This window comes from Cervus canadensis, chromosome 21 (genome assembly GCF_019320065.1).
Source record: "Cervus canadensis isolate Bull #8, Minnesota chromosome 21, ASM1932006v1, whole genome shotgun sequence".
NCBI lineage: Eukaryota > Metazoa > Chordata > Mammalia > Artiodactyla > Cervidae > Cervus > Cervus canadensis.
Window position 1 is genome coordinate 24802166 of NC_057406.1, and position 22819 is coordinate 24824984.

General features: G+C 38.7%; 1 protein-coding gene across 3 annotated transcripts in view; it reads left to right on the forward strand.

Moving 5' to 3' along the window:
• The window catches only part of PTPRO (protein tyrosine phosphatase receptor type O), a 263411-nt gene that overhangs the window by 177020 nt on the left and 63572 nt on the right, over positions 1-22819 (forward strand). For all 3 annotated transcript variants that reach the window (XM_043440848.1, XM_043440849.1, XM_043440850.1), the window contains exons 9-12: positions 11-204; positions 1516-1627; positions 6630-6781; positions 8204-8324. In XM_043440848.1, coding sequence (XP_043296783.1) covers positions 11-204; positions 1516-1627; positions 6630-6781; positions 8204-8324 — 579 coding nt within the window. The remainder of the gene's footprint in view (positions 1-10; positions 205-1515; positions 1628-6629; positions 6782-8203; positions 8325-22819) is intronic.

The following is a 22819-nucleotide window of genomic DNA, read 5'->3' on the forward strand; positions in this document are numbered from 1 at the left end:
TTCTTCTTAGTTCCAACTGGAATCAAAGACTTGATGCTCTATCCCTTGGGTCCTACGGCAGTGGTTTTGAGCTGGACCAGACCTTACTTAGGAGTGTTCAGAAAATATGTGGTCGAAATGTTTTATTTCAACCCTACAACAATGACGTCAGAATGGACAACCTACTATGAAATAGCCGCGACTGTCTCCTTAACTGCCTCAGTGGTAATTTTCCTTAACCAGCTGTCACATTTTCCTGTATCAACATGCGTTCACGTACCAAATGTGTCTGAAAAAATTATTATGTCTGTAAACTAGATCATTTGTAAACACATGCAGGTAACTTGCTACTTTCAAGTTTGGGATTGTTTTAGCTCTTAATCTAATTTTTGTATTTTGAGAGAGAGAGAAAACTGTGTGAAACTGGCTTTCACTCTTAATTGAGTGTATTTGCTAATCCCCAATTTAGTAGACCTGTCACATGCTTGCTTTCTTGGTGGCTCAGCTGGTAAAGAATCTGCCTGCAATGTGGGAGAACTGTGTCGGATCCCTGGATGGGGAAGATCCCCTGGAGGAGGGCATGGCAACCCACTCCAGTATTCTTTGCCGGGAGAATCCCCATGGACAGAGGAGCCTGGTGGGCTATAGTCCATGGGGTCACAAAGGGTCGGACATGACTGAGCGACTAAGCACATCGCATGCTTATTGTTTCTTTCTGCTCCTAAGACAGAAAACACGTTTTCCTTTAGTTATTCAGTAGTGAGTGGACGCTGCTTAACTTGAGTGATGACTATTCTTAACATCAACAAATCAGTTAGATACCTGCAATGTCAGACCATTAGTGATGTTCTTCAAATGAGCAGGTAAAGATTGCTCTTTCTGAGACTGGAATAATTTTAGAAGTACAGGTTATCTACAAGTCACACAGAAAGCAAACAACTGTCCACCACTTACTTGACAACTCTCATGATTGCGACCAAGTATGGACACATGCTAACAGTCCAAGATGAAAGAATGCAGAATTGTGAAAGATCACATCTTAGAAATAGGAAGATGTGTCCATCCAGTCACTTACAAATAAGTACCAGTTCACTTGTGTAATTTAAGAAACTGCAAGTGAAAACCCATTTTCAAACTATCTGTATTTTCGAATAATTTTTTAAATTATGTTAAATTTATGTGTATCATTTTATTTGCATCTCACTTCATTCCAAAGAGAATATTTTAATGGAAAATGTGAGAAGTACAAAATCAACTGTAGACAGTCAGGTTCCTCTGTCCATGGGATTTTCCCAGGCAGCAATACTGGAATGGGTTGCCATTTCCTTCTCCAGAGGATCTTCCCAATCCAGGGATTGAAGCCACGTTTCCTGCATTGACAGACGGACTCTTTACCACTGAGCCACAGGGAGGCCTCCCAAAGGCAGAGAAAGGAAATTAAAAATTACTCATTTTCTCATAGCCTAAGAGAAATATATAACTCTATTCCAAAAATATGATTTTCCTTCTGGGTCTTTTTCTTCTTGCTTTTTTTAGAGGATAGCAAATCTGTTGCCAGCATGGTACTACAACTTTCGAGTTACCATGGTAACATGGGGAGACCCGGAACTCAGCTGCTGTGACAGCTCCACTATAAGCTTCATAACAGGTGAGTGTGTGGGAAGTGGTCCCATGAGAACAGATCCCTATTTTGAGGAAGTTCTGAAGGGGCTCATCTCCAGAAAATGCCAGGCCTTTACCCAGGACCGAATGAACATCACTTTCCTGGAATATGATATACTTGATTCTGAAAGTTCATGATTTCTTTAAATGATAGCCTTTAAAAGTTAAGATACAATTTTTACTCTGAGTTACTGTCCTTGATTTCTTTTTATCCTGAGTCACTGCCCTTGATTTATGCACCACTGTTTGGAATTGATTAGAATCGAGATGTAACAGGCAGAGCTTTCAACTTCACACCACACTCAATTGATTTTATCCATTTGATAATTGTATTTGTTAGAGTGCCTCCATTTCCTTATTAATTAAGCCATTTGTAAAGTCACAGGCTGACTGCGGTATTGTCCATGGCAGGAATTAAAACAGGCTTGCAGACTTGTAGACTTGGGTGTGAGTCACAACTTTGCTGCCTTCTACCTGTAAACTCCAGCAATTTTTCTAAGCCTCAGGTTTTTTCAGTTGTAAAATAAGGATAATAATAGTATCTATTATCTGTTGCTATTATGTATTATTACGTCCCAATTAAATAAGCTATTTAGCAAAATACATGGCCCAGACTTAAAGTACTTACAATACTATTAGTGATGGATCCTCAGAACCTTAAATTATGTATTAATAGTTCACTATCATATGGCAGAGAGAGCAGAGGTGGGTGGAGGTAGCAATAGAGAAGAAATTTAGCCAAGAACAGTAACCCTCGTTGTCTGAACTAAGATTGTTCAAGAACTTTTGATGGGACTGCAAAGCTGTCATTAGAGTTATACTGAGAAAAGAAAAATATTGTTCAGATGAAGAATAACTTTGTCAAAATATTTCCCTCACTGGACAGCTAGTTTTATAGGCTTGAGATGTATCAATTAAAAAACAATGGAAATAATTAAAAAACAATGGAAAGATAATCTTGTGGATTCTTATACAGTTAACTTACACAGTTCACTGCTTTTCTTTACTGGCTGATGTCTGGTACTTCCTTTGTTCCAGACGTTAATGGTAATATTAGAGTAGAAAAGTGAAAGGCCACCATAAAAAGAGAAAATGCCAATTATTTGACAAGCCCTGTGTTAGGCTTTTTGACTGCATCAATAATCACATACTTAATTATAATTAAACTTCACTGTGTCAGTAATTCATACACTTAACTTGATTGAGATGAGTGGTCTGAGAAAGCTTTTTCCTTGTCAGAAGGAGCAGCTGCCTAGAAAAAGCCCAGACTTCACATCTGATCACTTACTGAGCAGATCTGACCTTGCTAATTTCCAGCTATAGAACTTTGAACAAATTAACTTAAGGATCCAGAATTTCTATTTTCTCACTGGTAAGACTGAAAATATTGCCTAACAGGTGGCTAATTGGACAAAACTAATTGTCTTAGAACTCACTGCAGTGTCTGGAGACTAACTGGACAGGGTCTCTGTGGTGTCTCCCAGGGGTGACATCAGATATGAAGTATTAATAGGATTTGGAGTTCTGGACCCAAGTGGTTTAGGTGTGCCTTTGAAAGCTGGGAACCACCTGGGAATAGGCAGAAGTCATGAGATAACTGTTTAGGTGGACAAAGCAAGTCTGCATACAAGCTACTTGCCTAGGTCAGCAGTCTGTTGTCTCCAGTGAATTGATCTTTGGGAATTTCTGATTTTTTCCTGGGATCAACTGCTAAGTCATGTTGACACTGGCAGTCCACAGTCTTACCTGAGCATATTGACACAGATGGCCTCAATTTCCATATCTACAAAATGGGCATATGGACTTCCCTGGTGAGCCAGTGGCTAAGACTCCTTTGTTCCCAATGCAGGGAATTCAGGTTGCATCGCTGGTCAGGGAACGAGATCCCACATGCCCCAATGAAAGATCCTGCATGCTGCAATGAAGATCGAAGATCCCACATGCTGTAATTGAGACCCAAGGCAGTCAAATAAACAAATAATTTTTAAATGGGCATAATAATACCTCACAGGGTAGTGTGAGAATTAAATCATTTAATCTAAATTGTTATTAAAACATATATGGTACCTGAGCTTTATTTTTATAACTTTATCTAAAACTATTTGAAATTTTAGCCTTTTTAGTGGCAAGGGGAGCTTTCTTCCCTCATTTCAATTTTAAAGCAAATAAAGATCTGATACTTCACTTTCATATGCTTTTTAATCATAATCCAAATTGACAAATTGTGTAGTATAAAAGGAAACAGGAATAAAATACTTGAATACGGTCTGATTTGTTAGGCCCTCAAGTCTACAATCTGTCAGGCAACTTGTCTGCAAGTCAAGTTCATAATTATACTAGTGTACCAAGTAATGTTTAATAAACAAATAGTGACATCTGGTGGTCTTTCAGCAATACACTGGATTTGAAAGCAACAACATGAAGGAGAATGATCTGAAGACTTGGTACTTGTAATGGGGAGACGTATACTTCTGGCTTTGTAATTTTATTTTTTTAACTCTTTATTTTGTATTGGGGTAGAGCCAATTAACAATGTTGTGATAGTTTCAAGTGAACAGCAAAGGAACTCAGCCATACTTGTACATATATCCATTCTCCACCCTAACTCCCCTCCTTTCCAGGCTGCTACATAACATTGAGCAAGTTCCATGTGCTACACAGCAGGTCCTTGTTGGTTGTCTATTTTAAGTATAGCACTGTGTACATGTCCATCCCAAACTCCCTGTAATTTTTTTTCCCATTTATTTTTATTAGTTGGAGGCTAATTACTTTACAATTTTGTAGCGGTTTTTGCCATACATTGACATGAATCAGCCATGGATTTACACGTATTCCCCATCCCGATCCCCCCTCCCACCTCCCTCTCCACCCGATCCCTCTGGGTCTTCCCAGTGCACCAGCCCCGAGCACTTGTCTCCTGCATCCAACCTGGGCTGGTGATCTGTTTCACCCTTGATCCCTGTAATTTTAAATACGTTTCTTCTCTTCATTCAAATTAGAATATGAGAATATACCCTTTGAAGAAGCATAAGAATAGGTACTTGTAAATAGGGAAGAATGTAGAAATATGTTAAGAAGCCAGGGTTATTATGCTTTGTTAAAATTTTCTGCACTATGATATGGGTTTGGCTACTTGTTATAGATATTGTTGACAATTTAAAATTTTCATTGTCAAACATATAGAAGTGATGTTCATACACAACATGAAACAGATGTATTTTTTACTCTGTTAAAATCTCTTCAGTGGATAATTATTTCTGAAACATAGATATGAATGTTCATTATCTGTATTAGTGCTTGTTGAAAAAATAAGTCTTTTTTTTCAATTATGATTTATGATTTTATTTGTTTATTTTGGGCTGTCCTGGGTCTCTGCTGCTGCATGCAGGCTTTCTTAGTTGCAGTGAGTGGGGCTACTCTTCATTGCAGTGTGTGGGCTTACTGCAGTGGCCTCACTTGTGGATCACAAGTTCTAGGTGCATGGGCTTAATTACTCCCCAGCATGTGGGATCTTCCTGGACCGGGGATCAAACTCATGTTTCCTGCATTGGCAGGTGGATTCTTTACCACTGAGCCACCAGGGAAGCCCCAAATAAGTCTTTTTGATGTGTAGAAATTCTCCTCCAACCATTAGTTGATTTGGGGCTGAATCTTGCAAAGAACAGTTGCTTGGCTATCTTCAAGATCACATGGAATTTAAATTCAACTGTGTATGTGTTTGTTGAAATCTTCACAATTATCAGTTACTCTTAAAAATAATTAAAGTATGCTTTCAGAACTTAAGTATTACAAAGCTTGTGATGAACTCTCATCCCCAACTGGAATTCTTAAAAATTTAAATGTGTAAGATTATAAAATAAATTAATAAACTTGGTGTTAGAATTTAGCTTTGAAGCATGATTTTCAAAATCCCTTCCTTCCTTTCTTTAATACTTGCTTCAGCAACTTTATTTAGAGCCCTACCTTCCACAAAGCACCAGGCTGCACACGGTCAATGCCATTGACTTGTTATCATATGGACATATTATTTATTTTTCTCTTCCTTTATCCATTGATCCTACTGTCAATCCTGTAAACTTCTTTGCTGCCACAATAAAAAAGATTTATTTTTACAGGACCCCAGAGTTTTCAGTACTGCTTGGAAAATAAGTTCGCCAGTGCCTAAAAATATTAATTTATTGACACAGCAACAAATTAACTGAACAACTGACCCAAACAAGTTAATGTTTTAGTAATCTTATAACTGAAGTTTTTGTAAAAAAGCGTGCTCTCCTCAGGCGTAGTTGAGTCTGGCTGTCTTGGGTCTGAGCCACCCAAGGTAACATCCCACAAAATAACCGCCCACCTCACACCACCCAACTTCACTATATTACAGACATGTCCACGAGTCCCTAGGACTATCATGCATGCTGTTGTGCATGTATGCTAAGCCACTTCGGTTGTGTTCTAACTCTGCAATGCTGTGGACTGTAGCCCGCCTAGTTCCTTTGTCTATGGGATTCTTCAGGCAAGAATACTGGAGTGGGTTGCTATGACCTCCTCCAGAAGACCTTCCTGCCCCAGGAATCAAACTGCCATCTCTTATGTCTCCTGCATTGGCAGTGGGTTCTTTACCACTAGTGCCACTTGGGAAGTCCATCATGAGGTGTGAATATTAATTCTTTAAACTCTGTATAGAGTTGGGTTTCCCTGATGGCTCGGACGGTAAAGAATCTGCATATAATATGGGAGACCTGGATTTGATCCCTCTGGGGATCCCTTTGGGAAGATCCCCTGGAGGAGGACATGGCAACACACTTCAGTATCATTGCCTGGAGAATCCCCATAGATGGAGGATCCTGGCAGGCTGCAGTCCCTAGAGTCACAAAGAGCTGGACACGACTGAATGACTAAGCACAGGCTCTGTATGGGATTTCACATTCTATTGATAAGTTCTTTAATTACTAGGAGTCTACTAAATTACAGTGTGTTTCTTCCCTCCATTGTAGCCCCAGTTGCTCCAGAAATCACGTCTGTGGAATATTTCAACAGTCTGTTGTACATCAGTTGGACCTACGGGGATGACACCACAGACCTCTCCCATTCTAGGATGCTCCACTGGATGGTTGTTGCAGAAGGAAAGAAGAAAATTAAAAAGAGTGTATGTTTCTTTGAGTCCCAGTATTGGGCACCTGACCTTTGTTTGCATATACTATTGAAAATCATGAAGCAAACATTTACTGAGACATTAAACAAATGTTTGCATGCCAGTTAGCACTGTTTATGGTTCTGGGGATTGTGTGTGTGGAGGGGGAGGAGTGTGGGTGTGCATGCACACGTGTGCATGTGCATGCTCAGTTGTGTCCAACTCTTGCAACCCCAAAGACTGTAGCCTGCCCGGCTCCTCTGTCCATGGAATTTTCCAGGCAAGAATACTGGAGTGGGTTGCATTTTCTCCTCTAGGGGATCTTAGAATCCTCTCTCTCTTGAGTCTCCTGTATTGGCAGGCAGGTGATTTTTTTTGTTTGTTTGTTTGTTTTACCACGAGCACCACCTGAGAAGCCTCTCTGGAGATAGGATAGTGAACAAAAATTGAAGGCCTTCTTTCATAGAGCTTACCTTTTAACTTTTAATAGTTGTAATTGTTGTAATTGATTTCACCTATATTTAAAGTTACGATTTGAACTTTTTCTTCATAATACCAAACATTTTCAAGAAAATCACAGTATTTTCACTTTTTTCTCCATATGTCCCTAACACCCTCAATATTTGGAGACTTTGGAAGTACTGATTTCTCTCCTGGTTTATTACACTTTTTGACATTGTATTAGTTAGGGTACCAACTAAACAATTAAAATAAAAAGAATTGTTTTAAGATTGTTGTTTTAAAAAAAATCAACATCTATATCTCTCTCAAGGTGCCCAGGACTAAAAGGGCACCTCTGCCATGAGAGATTATTCAAGAGTTCAGATTCGTTCTATTTTGCTGCTCCATCTACCACTGCGTATAGTCATCACCTTCATAGGTTAACTCACCATTACAGCCACATTCCAGCCCGCAGGAAGGGAAAAAGAGAAGATGTGGAGGTCCAGCACTTAACAGGTGTGAACAAAACTCTAAGTTGACCATGGGACTGCCTCTTACAATCCACTGAATGGAACTGGGTCACATGGTCCCCACTATCAATATTAGAAACCGGGAAATGTAGTCTTTAGTTAAGAGGCCAGGTGTCTGTGGATATGGCTAAGTTTCTTTTGAGCTTCTCAGCATGAGCTGAGCAATGTTCCTATTTTTGCAACCCAGCAATTGCTTTTTCTAAAATTTGCTGTGAATGCAAGAGGGACAAAAAAAAAAAAAAAATCATAGAAATACCTACTCCAAACAAAGGAATTAATCACAAAAAATGTTCTGATCTGTGTTGTGCTTATTTAGAGCTGCCTTGTATTTGGCTCAGTTGAGGAATTTGTAGCATTTTCAGAGGAAATAGCATATCCATAATGTTTAATCAGCTGTGGACTGCAGCACAGAACAGAGATGGGATGTCTGTGATAGCCCTACAGCTGGATTTTGGTGATCTTGCAGGTAACGCGCAATGTCATGACTGCAGTTCTCAGCCTGCCTCCTGGAGATATCTACAATCTCTCGGTAACTGCTTGCACAGAGAGAGGAAGTAACACCTCCATGCTCCGTCTTGTCAAACTAGGTAAGAGGAGAACACAGGTGTGTGTGTGCAAATAATCATGCTGGAGGACTAGTGTTTGTATCTCTTGGTTTAGCATGGTCTTCTCAATTCAAAGAAAGGGAAAAAACTGGTTCAGTGCCTTTTATAAATGCACAAAAGACTTTACACTATCAAAAAAGTACATTCAACATGTACTGTTGAGGACAGTGTCTACTGTATTGGGAGAAGGGAGTCCATTGTTCATAGTAAGATTAGAAGAACCACAGACTCTGAGGATTTTACAGATGGAAGGACCTTAGCCATTATCTAGTATGATATTCTCAACCCTATCGGATACTATTTCCCTTTTACATAAATAAAGCTGAACTTCATAGATAAAATAATCCACATTTTGATTTTTCAAATTTGATGTAGCATCCTAATTCTAAAATAAAATCAAGATAAAAGGACAATAATTTATATATAAAAAAATAACATGGATCCCCTATGTATGTGTTCAGGTACAGCTTTTCACTCTTCTAAAAGTCGTAATGGGACTACCTGATGACTACCTACAATGAAAATGAATAAATATGAGTTTGTAAGAAGTAACAGGAACTGTAGTTCTTCCATACAAGAAGGATAAAAATAAAGGATGAACAAATTCATAATAACTCATTTATTACTATTAATGAAAAATAAATAATTTGTCAAGCTTGAATGCAGTTAGCCCTAGAATAAAAACTAGAGTTAGGAGAAATACTAAGAGAGTAGATATATTTGCTTATGATGAAAGAAAGTGGAAATAGAGTGAGGATAACTTGCTAAGAAAAATGATGAGCTGTAAGGGAAAATGAGGAAAGTATATTCTTACAAATGAGCTGGAACTTATTGTGTGGAGTTAAAATAAGTGTATTATGAAAAGCAACTGGGAAGTGACACTATGTAATGCAAAACACATCTTCTACATTCAACAATATCATGTGTTAAAATATTTAGTTTCTGGGGACTTCCCTGGTGGTCCAGTGGTTAAGAATTCGCCTTCCATTGCAAGGGGCGCGAGTTCAATCCCTGATCAGGGAGCTAAGATTCCACATACCTTGCGGCCAAAAAAACAAAAGCAATATTGTAATACAATTCAATAAAGACTTAAAAAAAAATTAGTTTCTGGTACTTAAAGGGGCCTCAGAGATGATATCCTATAATTGCAAAAGAGAACATATTGGCAAAAAGTTGGGTGGTAGACTTCTTGGGCAGTGTCAGTTTAAGGATGATAACCCCAAAATAAATGCACATCAATATGCAATTTTTACAGCCAAGACCTCATCATTTTAATGGTTGAAAATAAAGTCTATACGTGACTAGACATCATGAAATCATTTCATGATCCATAAAAATATTGAATAATTACATTGTATACTTAAAACTAATGCAATATTGTGTATCAAGTATAATTCAATAAAAAATAAATTTACATATAGAGTGGCAATAAAAATATTTTCAAAATACTTAGTGCAACTTACTGACATCATTGTTTCAGATGTCTCCTAGCTTGTACTCTGTGTCTGAGTCTGTCCATAAAAGTCTCAAATAGTCTCTGTTATTACTATGTTCATATGTACTGCTATAGGTGAAGAATGAACCAGGGTGATTTATTAGCAGCTTAAATCCCAGGAGCAGTAGTGCTGTCAGTGATGCTTTAGAAACTCTTGGAAAATCTGAAACAAAACAGAGCACAATATTTTCTCAGATTATCCACTAGTTGCATTTCTCTATAATTCAATGCACAAGACATTAAGTTTTAAATCTTTTTTGTCTCCTATTTGCTGTGATAAAAACTGAACTCTTGCACTGAAAACATTTAGAATTAAACAGATAATTGAAAATGCATGATGTACTAATTAGACAATATGGGCAGTAAATTATTGAGTAGTTTTTCAGTAGTTTTTCATTTTAAAAAATTTATTGAAGTACAGTGGATTAACATTATTGTGTTAGCTTCAGGTGTCTTGCTAAGTGATTCAGGTATACATATACATATTTTCATTCTTTTTCAGATTCTTAACCCATATAGGTTATTAAGAATATTGAGTAGACTTTTCTGTGCTATACAGTAGGTCCTTGTTGGTTATTTATCTTATATATAGCAGAGTGTGTTTGTTAATTCCAAGCTTCTAACTTATCCCTCCCCTTCCCCATATTTTCCTTTCAGTAACTATAGCTTTGTTTTCTAAAACCATGAGTATGTTTCTGTTTTTCAAATAAGTTCATTTATATCATTTTTAAATTCAATTCCACCTATAAGTGATATCATATGATTTGTCTTTCTCTGCCTGACTTACTTTAATTAGAATGATAATTTTTTCCAATATTAATTGTGTGATAATGTACTAGTAATTATATTTATAATGAATTTATTCTGGTCACAAAATTAGACGTTTGTGTGGAATGTGGGACATGGGACAATTTTTCTCTTCGAAACTTTCTTGATCATAGAAAGACATCTAGAATTTCTGAGCCCTGCCCACAGAAGTCTGATTGACTGTGTGGCTTTGTGATCCTGACTGCTAAAAACATTTCTGCAAATTTCCAAGCACCCTCAAGGGGGCTCTACTGCTCCTATCAAGACTCATGAGTTAAGTTAAATCTTTCTTGCACTGCCCACAATCTACTCCTCCCTAGCAGTCTAGACTTGAATTTCAGGAATGTGGAGATCACCAGTTTCCAACACTAGATGATCTATTTATTAAGAAAAAAAATCATTTGCTTAGCAATTCCAACCATTATCTCTTATTTTTAAAAAATTTAATTTATTCATTTTAATTGGAGGTTAATTACTTTACAATATTGTGGTGGTTTTTGCCATACATCTACATGAATCAGCCACAGGTGTACATGTGTTCCGAAACCTCCCACCCACCTCCCTACCCATCCCATCCCTCTGGGTTGTCCCAGTGCACAGGCCCTGAATGCCCTTCTTTAATCATTGAACTTGGACTGGTCATCTATTTCACATATGGTAATATACATGTTTCAATGCTATTCTCTCAAATCATCCCACCCTCGCCTTCTCCCACAGAGTCCAAAAGTCTATTCTTTACATCTGTGTCTCTTTTGCTGTCTTACATATGATTTTTGTCTTCTGTATGAATGTTAGTTCAAAGTTTGCTTCCAGGTAACTGGAATTACTTGAAGACTCTGCCTGTGTTCCCTAAGGCCTTCTCTTCCCAAGCTTCTAGATGCTTTCTCCAATTCATTTGGTATGTTGGTCTCCCTTAAGGTGCAAGTTCAGGGGTGGTCTTACCAAAGTAGCATTCAGTGGCCTATTGCATGTTTTGCTGTCATTTTTATGTGACATTATGAATGATCTATGAAGTCTCAGGAATATGGGTTAAAGTCATAAACTGGAACAATTACACTCACACAAATAGGAGTAGGACTAAGAAACTGACTTTGTTTCCCAAACTTACCATTGGGTTTTGAGCCTCCATATCTCTCCATTAATGGACAGGATTGCCTCCACCAATTTAGGAAGTTCCTTTAAATGTTTCAAGTAGGGAAGCAAGTTCCCACAGCAATTATTTCTAGAAAATCATTACCCTTAGAATCAATCAGCTTTTCCATGTTGATATCTTAATATCAGATAGAATATTGCCTTGATCTTGTTCCTCTCTGAAGCAAGACAATCTTTATATAACGTATCTGTCCTCAGCCTTTTCTTTTCTGGAAACAAAATAACATACTTTTTATCCATTTGTTTAAAGGTCTGTTTTCCATTCTGCTTATCACATTATTGTATTTTATAAGCTGTTTCAATTTTCTATAACACAATGCCTTCTCTGCTGTAGATACTTAATAGGTATTTGTTGAATGAAAATGAAACTACAGACCTCAAAGTTGAAATTAGTATTCTAGTTAATATTTAACCAAAACAAGTTTCATCTTTCAGAGAAGTAAAATATTTTGCTTTAGTATTAATTGACTTGCAAGTTTTTTTTTCATAAAACATTCATTCTTGCCATCTGAGGAAAGAAAACATTCTATCAGTGAATCCAGAACAATATAAATTAATCCAAGATGGTACACTACCAAAATTATTCAATTATTATGTCATCAATGGACATCCAGGAGAAGACAATACTGCTAATGGTGCTGTTTACAAGGCTTTGAGCCAGTCATCCCATTATGAATTTTAGGTTGCCAAGAGTCTCATGGTAGTACAATGGTAAATGATGACAGTTCCCTTTGGTAGTCAACACAGCTGTCAATCAAATCTGCATTAAGACTTGTCATTTTACAAGTACTCATTGGTCTGCATGCAATCGTGGCTTCAACCAGCAACCAGTCATAAATTCTAGTCTTGGTGAATCCACCTGGAACTCTGGTGAAACGTTAGGCGGATTTGTAAGTTTACATCAGACAATCAGTTGTCCAATTGAAAAAAAGGAAAAGAAGGAAGGAAGGTGTGAGGGAAAGAATTAAGAATGAAAACCAAATAAGAATGAGATTCATAAAATAGATCTATGGTAATGTTGCAGGAAGGGGGATCTAGAAGTGGGCCTGAGAGTGGGCTCTTGTTTAACACTTGGAAATGAATTGTCCGAGGAGACACACATGCTGACAAAGCAAGAGATTTTATTGGGAACGGGTGCCCAGGCCATTAGCAATAGAGTAAGGGAAACCAGGAGAACTTCTCTGCCATTATGGTGATGGGGTTAGTTTCTGGGTTGTCTCTGGGCAATTGTTCTGACTCAGGGTTCTTCCTGATGGCACACAGATTGCTCAATCAAGATGAATTCCAGTGAGAAGTATCCTGAGAGGCTGGTGGGACATTTGGACTGAAATCTCTCTCCTTTTGACCTTTCCTGAATTCTTCCAGTTGGTGGTAACTTGTTAGTTCCATGTCCCTCACCAGGACCTTCTGTTGTAAGATAACTCGTGCAAGTGGTTACTATGGTACCTGGCCATGGTGGGTGATCTCAGTCAGTGGTTCCCCGAACAGTAATAGCATATCCATTCATTAATTTATTTAACAAATATGTGCTGAGAAACTTCTAAGCACTGTTCAGATGCCAGACTTCTTATGTGTGTGTGCTCACTTGTGTCCAACTCTTTGCAACCCCCCTGGACTGTAGCCCACCAGGCCCCTCTGTCCATGGGATTCTCTAGGCAAAAATACTGGAGAGGGTTGCCATTCCCTCCTCCCAGCATCTTCCCATTCAAACCCAGGTCTCCCACACTGCAGGCAGATATTCTTTACCTTCTGAGCCACCAGGGAAGAACATTAAAATAGGGTAGCACAATGCAGATGGCTTTCCAGTAAAAGCTTTCTCTGAAGAAGCAATAAGAAGAGATCTGAATAACAGGAAAGGACCAGCCATGAAAAGGTTGGGCAAGAGCACCTGGGCAGAAAGAATCAGGAGAATTCACATTATAGAGGATAACAAGGCTTGGAGTTGAGATTTTATTTTCAGGTTGCATATTTGAGATCATTTAGAGAATGAAACAAATAATCTGACTTATATTTAAAACAATCGTTCTGGTTGATCAAGAGAGAAAGGATTTGGGGGTCAAAAATAAAGGTGGGGAACCAATTAAGGGGTTAGTCATCACTAGCCTTAAAAACAGCATTCTAATTCAAATAAATGCCATGGGAAATGATGGTGACTTTGACCAAAATGGTAGTAAGGAGATGGAGAGAAGTGGGCAGAATTCAGGAACTATTTTGGAGGTTGTGTCCACAAAACTTTCTGATGAGAGAAACAGAAATTAAGAATGGTTCCTAGACTTTGCTCTTGAGCAACTAGGGTAGGGTAGGGCAATTTATTGAGATTGAAAGGACTAGAAAAACAAGAAGCGGAGTCACCTGGATGCAAGCTGAGAGTCAAGGATTCTTCCTCAGACATAAAAAATCAAAAGTGCAATTGTCGAGGAAAGAGACTATTGATATGTAGTGTTAGTGTTAGTCACTCAGTTGTGTCTGACTCTTTATGACCCCATGGACTGTAGCCTACCTTGCTCCTCTGTCCATGGAATTCTCCAGGCAAGAATACTGGAGTGGGTTGCCATTTCCTCCTCCAAGAGATCTTCCCAACCCATGGCTTGAACCTGGATCTCCTACATTGCAAATTCTTTACCATCTAAATCACCAGGGAAGTCCATTGATATATGAGTCTGGAGGTCAGGGGAGAATTCTAGGCTGGAAATATGAATTTGGGAGTGACTGAATAATTAGATACTAATTAAAAATAGAGAAAAAGAGCTCTGGTCTAGGCAAGAAAAACTACTCCAGCATTTAGTGATTGAGTAGAGGAAGGGGAGACAGCAAGAGAAACCTGGAAGGAACAGGCAATAAAGTCAGAGAAAGGCAAAAAACTGTATGTACACCAACCTGGTAAGAGGTCTGCTTTATCCTGACTACAAACCTGTTCAGACGGGTTCAAGATAAGCACTCAGATAACCTTAGCTGTGGAAGAGATTTGGGAACAATTCAGTGTCACGTCCTCCCTTGGGCAAGCTGAAATCTAGAGAAATCTGACCCACATTACACACTGTTGAGCCTGGATCTAGAAATAGTGCTTTTTAATCCATCTGTTGCTTATGTCTTCCTGGATTGGGGGTGGATTATTTCTAAAACTTCATGTTTCTATGAACACATTTAACAGAGCAGGGAAGAGCCTCACATCCATTCCTGTGGCTTTCTGTTCCTGTTTGGGAATTTGAGCATTGTGAAATTGGCTTGATTTCCTTAGTCTCAGTCATGAAAGTTTTTATATAGATTAGAAATCTTTAAAATGTAATTTGACTATGGACACAGATATTGGGAATTGGAAGGGATATTTGAATCTTCACTTTTCTCCTATCTTTCTCTCTCTCTCACACACACACATCAAATTTCAGTAGATGCAAATAATTATATCCATTTTGATGAAATGTAATTTCAGACTTTATAAAAACCCAGCCATTGCAAGGTACTGACCTTCTGGGTCTCATTCTCAGTTGAGAAAATGTGTTTAATTCTTGTGCTGAAGTCACTGAGTTTACAATTTTGGAAATAGTTACTTAGATATATGCAGTTCTTATTTTTGGTAATAAATGAGTGAAGTGCTGTGAGCCACAGACAGCTGATGTCTAAAGTACCCCTCCCGGGCCACCCATTCCTTTCTGTGAATCCTCTTCCAGAAAGTGACTAACTTGTTATCCCCCACCAAAACAAATAAGCAGAAACGAGTTCAACAAGAGGGTGAATATATCTGTGTCAATGTAGCACAGAGAGAGGACAGGAAAATGGACGAATGAATGGATTGAAGGGAAGAAGGAAATGAGAAAGGAAAGAAAGTATGCATATTATTTATGTATATACATAGAGACAGATATTTTTATTTCGGTTTCCCTGGTGGCTCAGAAGGAAAAGAATCTGCCGGCAATAAAGGAGACCTGGGTTCAATCTCCAACTCAGGACGATGCCCTGGAGAAGGAAATGACAACCCACTCCAGTTTTCTTGCCTGGGAAATCCCCTGGACAGAGAAGCCTGCTGGACTACAGTTCATGGGGTCACAGAGAGTCAGACACAACTGAGCAACTAACACTTTAGGTAGTTATTCTGTTAACTTGGGGTAATCGTATGACTGTGGTGGCTGGCACAAAATTTACCAAGTAGAACATATATATATACACCACCAGTCAATTAGAAGCTAATAAAATAACTAGGGTACTCTACTTTTAAAAAATTAATTTATTCTATCAACCAATCTGTACTTAACATTTATTGTGTGCTACACACTAATCTAGGTGCTGGTGATACAGAAATGAACAAAGTTGACAAAAATGTCTACCCTCATTCTCATGGAGAGAAAGAAATGATCAAATAAGCATAAGGATGTCAAGTGATGAGTTTTATGGAGAAAAATGAAGCAGGAAATGAGAAAGGAAAGGAAAGTTCTGGGCGGCTGCAGGAATGGAGATAGAGTAAGCTTTACAGTGAAGATGCTATTTCAGACAGATTCTGAGGGAGCTTCGGGAGGAAGCCGGGCAGGTAACTGGCAGCAATGTAGGGAGGAAGGAAGGAGGGTGGTTCAGAATGGGGGCATACATGTACACCCATGGCTGATTCATGTTGATGTAATGAAAAATCCATCACAATATTGTAAAGTAACTATCCTCCAATTAAAATAAATTAATTTTTTAAAAAAGAAAAAGAATACCATGTAAGTGGAATTATACAATATGTAACTTATCAGGAATTTTTTGTTCACTTGGCATGATTTTCTGGCATAAGATTCATCCAAGCTGTTGCATGTATCAATTGTCCTGTCTTTTTTAGTGCTGTGTAGCAGTCTGTAATGTGGCTATACCATAGCTTACTTAATCACTTATCCAATGAAAGCCATCTGGATTGTTTCTAGTTTGGGATTATTACAAATAAAGCTGTTATGAACATTCGTGTAAAAAAAAAAATCAGCAATGTGCCTGGCAAGTTCAAGGGAAAGTCAGGAAGGCAGTATGGCTGAGATGGAACGAACGAGAAGGAAGAAGGGCAGCAAGGGAGCAAATCATGCAGGTTTTTGTCTCATATTTTTTCTCTGGCTGCTCTGGGTCTTAGTTGCTGCATGTGGGCTTCCTCTAGTTGCAAAGAGCAGGGGGCTACTCTTTGCTGTGGTGCATAGGTTTCTTATTGTCACCTGGGAAGCCGAGAAAATGGGCAGTAGCTAATGATAAAAGGATCCAGTTGTATTTGTTTAGCCGGTTTTTGTTTTATTTTTCCTTCCCTTTAAGTGGGTGGAAACACCTTGTCTTTGAGCTAATCAGAATGGTTCAACAGAGCAGGGGAAATGATGATGCAGGATAGTTAGAGGTGAGATTTGTTGGGGTGATGTCTTTAATTGGGCCAAAGGATTTGGGACCCAGGGTGCCGTTGTGGGGGTGGGGGGTGGCCTTAGGCTGGGTGGATCTGTAGTAAGGCAACAAATCACAGTGTGTTATGAAGGGCATTATGGGGGGGAGGGGTGTGAGTAAATGGAACTGATAGAGGAAGTTTGTAACAGTTTTCATCTGTTTGACCTCTCATAAACACATGCAATTTCCTTTGGTTTGCAGAGGAAACCCCCTTTCATTGATTAGGCTGCCATGCATGTCACTGTTCCATGGCTCCATTCCTGGGCACAAGACAAATCGATACCTGTCCTCAACATATGTCTCCCCCATTTCTCATCACGGTGGTTTTCTGCGTAATGCTGAAGTTTGCCAGCTGTCCACAGCCCTGTCACACGATTTCAGCACTTCCTTAGAAGCATTTGTCCTGCCCACTGTAAAGTGACTTGCATGTCTTGCTTGTTTCTCTTCAATATATTACAAGAATCTGGATGCTGGACTGATGGGACAGCTATTGTGATGTCTGGCACAGATTTAAATACACAAGCAAGTTCCTGCTCTGGAAAAGTTGGTCTTCTGGACAAAGGCAGTTTCCAGAAGTTTCATCATCTGGAAGTTTCATCATCCCCAGTTATATGGAAGTTAATGGAAAATGTTCATATGTTTAGGAAGGAAGCCGGGTACAGAAGGGAGACCTTTAACTCAGAGCACTTGCCTTCACAGTCAGATTGTGTCATCTTAGAAAGGTCACTCAGGCCCTTTGACTTTCAGCTGCCTTTTCTACAAAATGAGGGTCTGGACTAAATGATCTTTAATGTTCCTTTCAGCTTTAGGATTTATTCATAACTGAGTTCAGAGTAAAGGCAATGAGGTAAATGACACAGTAAAAGTAGTGACTTTTTTTCTGGGAATTGTGCAATATGCAAGTCCTAACTTAAAAAAAAAAAAAAGCCAAGCAAAAAGACATATTCCTGGAACTAACAAAGGAGGAAGTAAGATCTTTTGTTTTAAACTAAGTGAAGTTCAAAGAGAGATTTCTCTGAAAAATGCTATAAATCTTTAGAAGTTACTTGAGCTGTAGTACCATAAACTTACCCAATGATTCCTAGAAAAGGATTTTACTCTTGCCATCATTAAGCCATCAAGAATTTATTTAAAATGTAATGAAAACAACAGGGCTTCCCTGGTGGCTCAGTGGTGATGAATCCACCTACCAATGCAGGAGACAGAGGTTCAGTCCCTAGGTCAGAAAGATCCCCTGGAGAAGGAGATGACATCCCACTCCAGGATTCTTGCCTGGGAAATCCCATGGACAGAGAAGCCTGGTGGGCTACAGTCCATGGGGTTGCAAAAGAGTCGTTCAGGACTTAGCAAATGAACAACAACAACAACAATGGAAATGACAGGGATTCCTGAGAAAATTCTATGTTCTGTACATAAAATGGGCCTAATGTAATTTAGTGCTAAACATTTGCCTGAATTGTTACATATTCCCCAGTGTTACTGTAAAAGTTCTAATTACTTATGAAGTTTATGTAGGAAAAGAAATCTCCTGAAGTCAGTAAGAGAATAGGCCTGAGAAATGTCAGATCTAACAAAAGTGTCTTGTTTAATAAGCATTCTCCTCTTTTTAATTTCATGGCATATCAATCTTAACTCACCCTTAGGGTTTTTTGGGTTTTTTTTTTTTTTTTCTTTCAAAGAGTGCTCTCTTCTGCAGATGTTGTTTTTAACCAAGTTGAATGTAATTTATGCAGCTTACACCGCTTAAGTCACAGATGTTTTCTTTGGCCAGGTTCTATGGTTTACACTGCTTAAGGTAGAAGACTTGAGTTGAGGAAAATAAAAATAGATTCCAAAGACTTACTATACTATAAATGTTAAAGACCAACTTTTGTGTCAAGAGGACGGTAGCAATTTACTGTCAGTCAGGCTGAGGACTGAAAATAGATTTTGCCGTGTCAGTCATTTTTTACAATGTTTTTCTATTGAATTCTCCAAATCTTCAATGTCACACATTTGTAAACCGACTCACCAATTTTAAAGGTGTAAAACACAAACGGAAGAAAACCAGTTGACTTTCATGGATAGCATCTTAGCCTCATTAACATAATTCAATCGGCAGCTAAATGAATGGGTCACATTAAAATAAGAAACAATATAATAACTGTCAGAGAAAGATGGATTTTAGGCAATAAATATCTTCCATTCTGTTCCAAGGCTGAATATTACACCTGACTCCCTTTGGAATTCCCAAGGAAAGAAAGAGATTTGTACTGGAGCAGAGAATGAGAATCAAATACTTGCTCATACTTCACTGGAGGTCTCCATCACTCCCCAGAGATCCAGTGTCGTGAACCTCTCATAATCCATCCTACATTAAATGGTAGGGAGAGCATCATGGCTCTCCATTCAGCCCATGTTCTGTGCTTGGTACTTGATTTCCTATAAAATTAGGTTGGATTCCCAACTCAAGCAGGAGTGGCATTGAAGGGGAGAGATGAGAAGGAAAGAGAGGGCCAAGTAGTCAAGTAAAACACTTGCAGTGTTGAGAGTATTTAAAAACAAACAACTGAATTCTGTCCCGCAGGGAGAGCCTGGCTCCTGGAAACAAGTGCTTGAAAAAGCACCCAACCCAAATGTGTTTTTCTTTTCACAAACCTGTGATCCAGAAATAAAAATTTCCATTCCAAAAAAAATAAAAAAATAAAAACAAACAACCCTGTGGGCCTTCCCTGCCTGTCCAGTGGTTAAGACTCTGTGCTCCCAATGCAGAGGGTGCAGGTTCGATCCCTGGTTGGGGAACTAAGATCCCACATGCCACAGAGTGTGGCCAAAAATTAAAAACAAACAGCTGTGTATCTACATCCCATTTTGTAAAAATAGCATGTCTGTCTCCTTTCCTCATGTCGATAGGTTTGCAAATCAAATATCATGGATTCTGAAATTATTTTAAACCAAAGGACATCAGACATGGAGAAGAGGAATTTTGAAAAAAATTTAAAATATCATTTAGATAAAAAATGATAACCAGAAGATTTTCTGTAACTATTATGTCCATGACTCTTTGTTATATACAGTGCCTTATATACATTAAATTAAAGCTCATTTACTCTTCATAACATTAACAAAATCTTCATATCTCTCCCCTTTGTGAACTAGACTGAATTTGATATTTTGAGCAGTAAGATACTGTATTAGTTTGCTAATACAAAATATTAGCAAAAAATGAGGCTGCCAAAACAAAACCACAGACTGTGTGGCTTAAACAACAGAAATATATTTTCTCAAAGTTCTAGAGGCTAAAAGTCCAAACCCTAGTGAACTGTGCATGCAGAGCATCTAGGTTGTACCCTCTATAGTTGCAGGAAAACCAGCTCAGGGCTCCCACTGACTCTACATTATGGTGAGTTGTATAATTATTTCATTATGTATCACAACGTAATAATAATAGAGAGGCTTCCCTGGTGGCTCAATGGTAAAGAATTTGCCTGCCAATGCAGTAGACATGGTTTCAATCCCTGTATTGAGAAGATCCCCTGGAGGAGGAAATGGCAACCCAATCCAGTATTCTCGCCTGGGAAATCCCATGGACAGAGGAGCCTGGAGAGCTGCAGTCCATGGGGTTGCAAGACTTGGACACTTAGGGACTAAACCACCACCAATAATAACAGAAATAAAGTGCACAATAAATGCAATGTACTTGAACCACCCTGAAACCATCTCCCACCCCACCCTTGCCCCAGATCAGGGAAAAATTGTCTTCCACGAAACCGGTCACTAGTGCCAAAAAAGTTTAAGACCACTGTTCTCAGCCATCCTAGGCTGACCTTGCCTTCTCATGAGAAGAGATCCAGCAGCAGGGGGACCCTCTGACCAGTTTCTGCCAAGAATTTCCAAACTTCTCTACCAAACAGGAAGGAATGTTCTAACCCAGCATTATCCAGTTCAAATATGGTGAGAGCCACTTATGTAATTTTAAATTTCTAGGAGCCACACTACAAAACAGTAAAAAGAAATAGCTGAAGTTGAGTTTAATATACTTTATTTAACCAGTAAATCCAAAATAGTTTCATTCCAGTGTGTAGTCAGTATAAAGAACTATTAATGAGATATTGTTGTTCTTTCTTCATACTAAAATAAAGTCTTTGAAGTCCAGTCTGTATTTTACTCTTATATCATCTCTCAATTTAGACTAGCCAGATTTCAAGCATTCAGTAGCCACATGTGGCTAACAGTTACTGTGTAGCACAATACAGTCCTAATATTTTAATACATCCCCTAGGGCAAATGAGGCTTCCCTTGTGGCTCAGCTGGTTAAGAATCCACCTGCAATGCAGGAGCCTTGGGTTCAATCCCTGGGTTTGGAAGATCCCCTGGAGAAGGGAATGGCTACCTGGAGAAAGGAATGGCTACCCACTCCAGTATTCAGGCCTGAAGAATTCCGTGGACTGTATAGTCATGGGGTCCCAAAGAGTCAGACACAACTGAGTGACTTTCACTTTCACTGGAGGAGATATTGTCCTGAGTAGTGAAATTTAATTAGTAGTCACTCCTAATCCAATTATACTTATGAAATACGTCAACTTATGAAATATTGTGATGACTTTCTTTATTTTCTTCAGAATAGCAGGGTGGAATTTCTCCCCAATCTATCTAGGAAAATATCCCTACCACAGAGATCGTAAGTCTTTTCAAACAGGTGACTTGTGAATATTTCTCATTAACCTACAGAACTGAAATGCATGCTGTCTTTCAGAAAAAGATGCAGAAATAATGGGTACAGTGATTTTGGAATAATCTATTGCCTCATATACCACCTGAGGAAAAAAGAAATTGTTACTTGGCTGTTAGAGGTTCCAGATCCTTTGGATATTTTCCTAAGGATCCACTCATCACCTGCATCCACATTCTCAGCCAGACCAGAGGAAATGTGTATTCCAGTATCTCTTATTTCTTTGGTCACTGAAAATACTTCTAATTCACAACAGTCTTTCACTCTGCCACCGAGAGCTGATGACTTTTTACAAATATAATCACCTTACAAAAGCAGAGAATGTCAAAATTCAATGCCGACATGTCTGATCTTACTTGATGCTTGAATCCTAACACCTCTGGTTAATGAATCTTGACTTAGGTTTTAAATCTGTCAATAGGTAAGATTTATTGCATCCCTACACGTGGCTAGTTCAAAATGAAGACAAAATAATTCATTACACAAGACTGCAATTCTTAAAGGACAGAGTGGAATCAGGACTTCACTCAGTTCAGGGTGAGAGAAGGTCAGAGAAGGGACAGAGCCTCAAGAGACAGTCATCAGATAAGGCTTGAAGGAGAAGGTAAGACTTTTTCTTTAAGATGATCAGAAGAGCAGAAAGAACACACTGAGGATTGAGAAATACATGAGTTGAGAGAGAGTAATGCCTGTGTAATGGTCAGCAAGAAGACTGGCTTTACGAGGACAGAATGTCTGTGTGGGAAAGATGGTGGTGACGGGTAGCAGGTGGCTAAAGTATGTAGGATCTTTAACTTAGCATACAGTAAGCTCCCTACATACAATGAGTTCCATTCCAAGAGCATGTTTGTAAGTTCAACAAAGTTAGCCTAGGTACCCAACTAACACATTCAGCTATACAGTACTATACTGTAGTAGGTTGATAATACA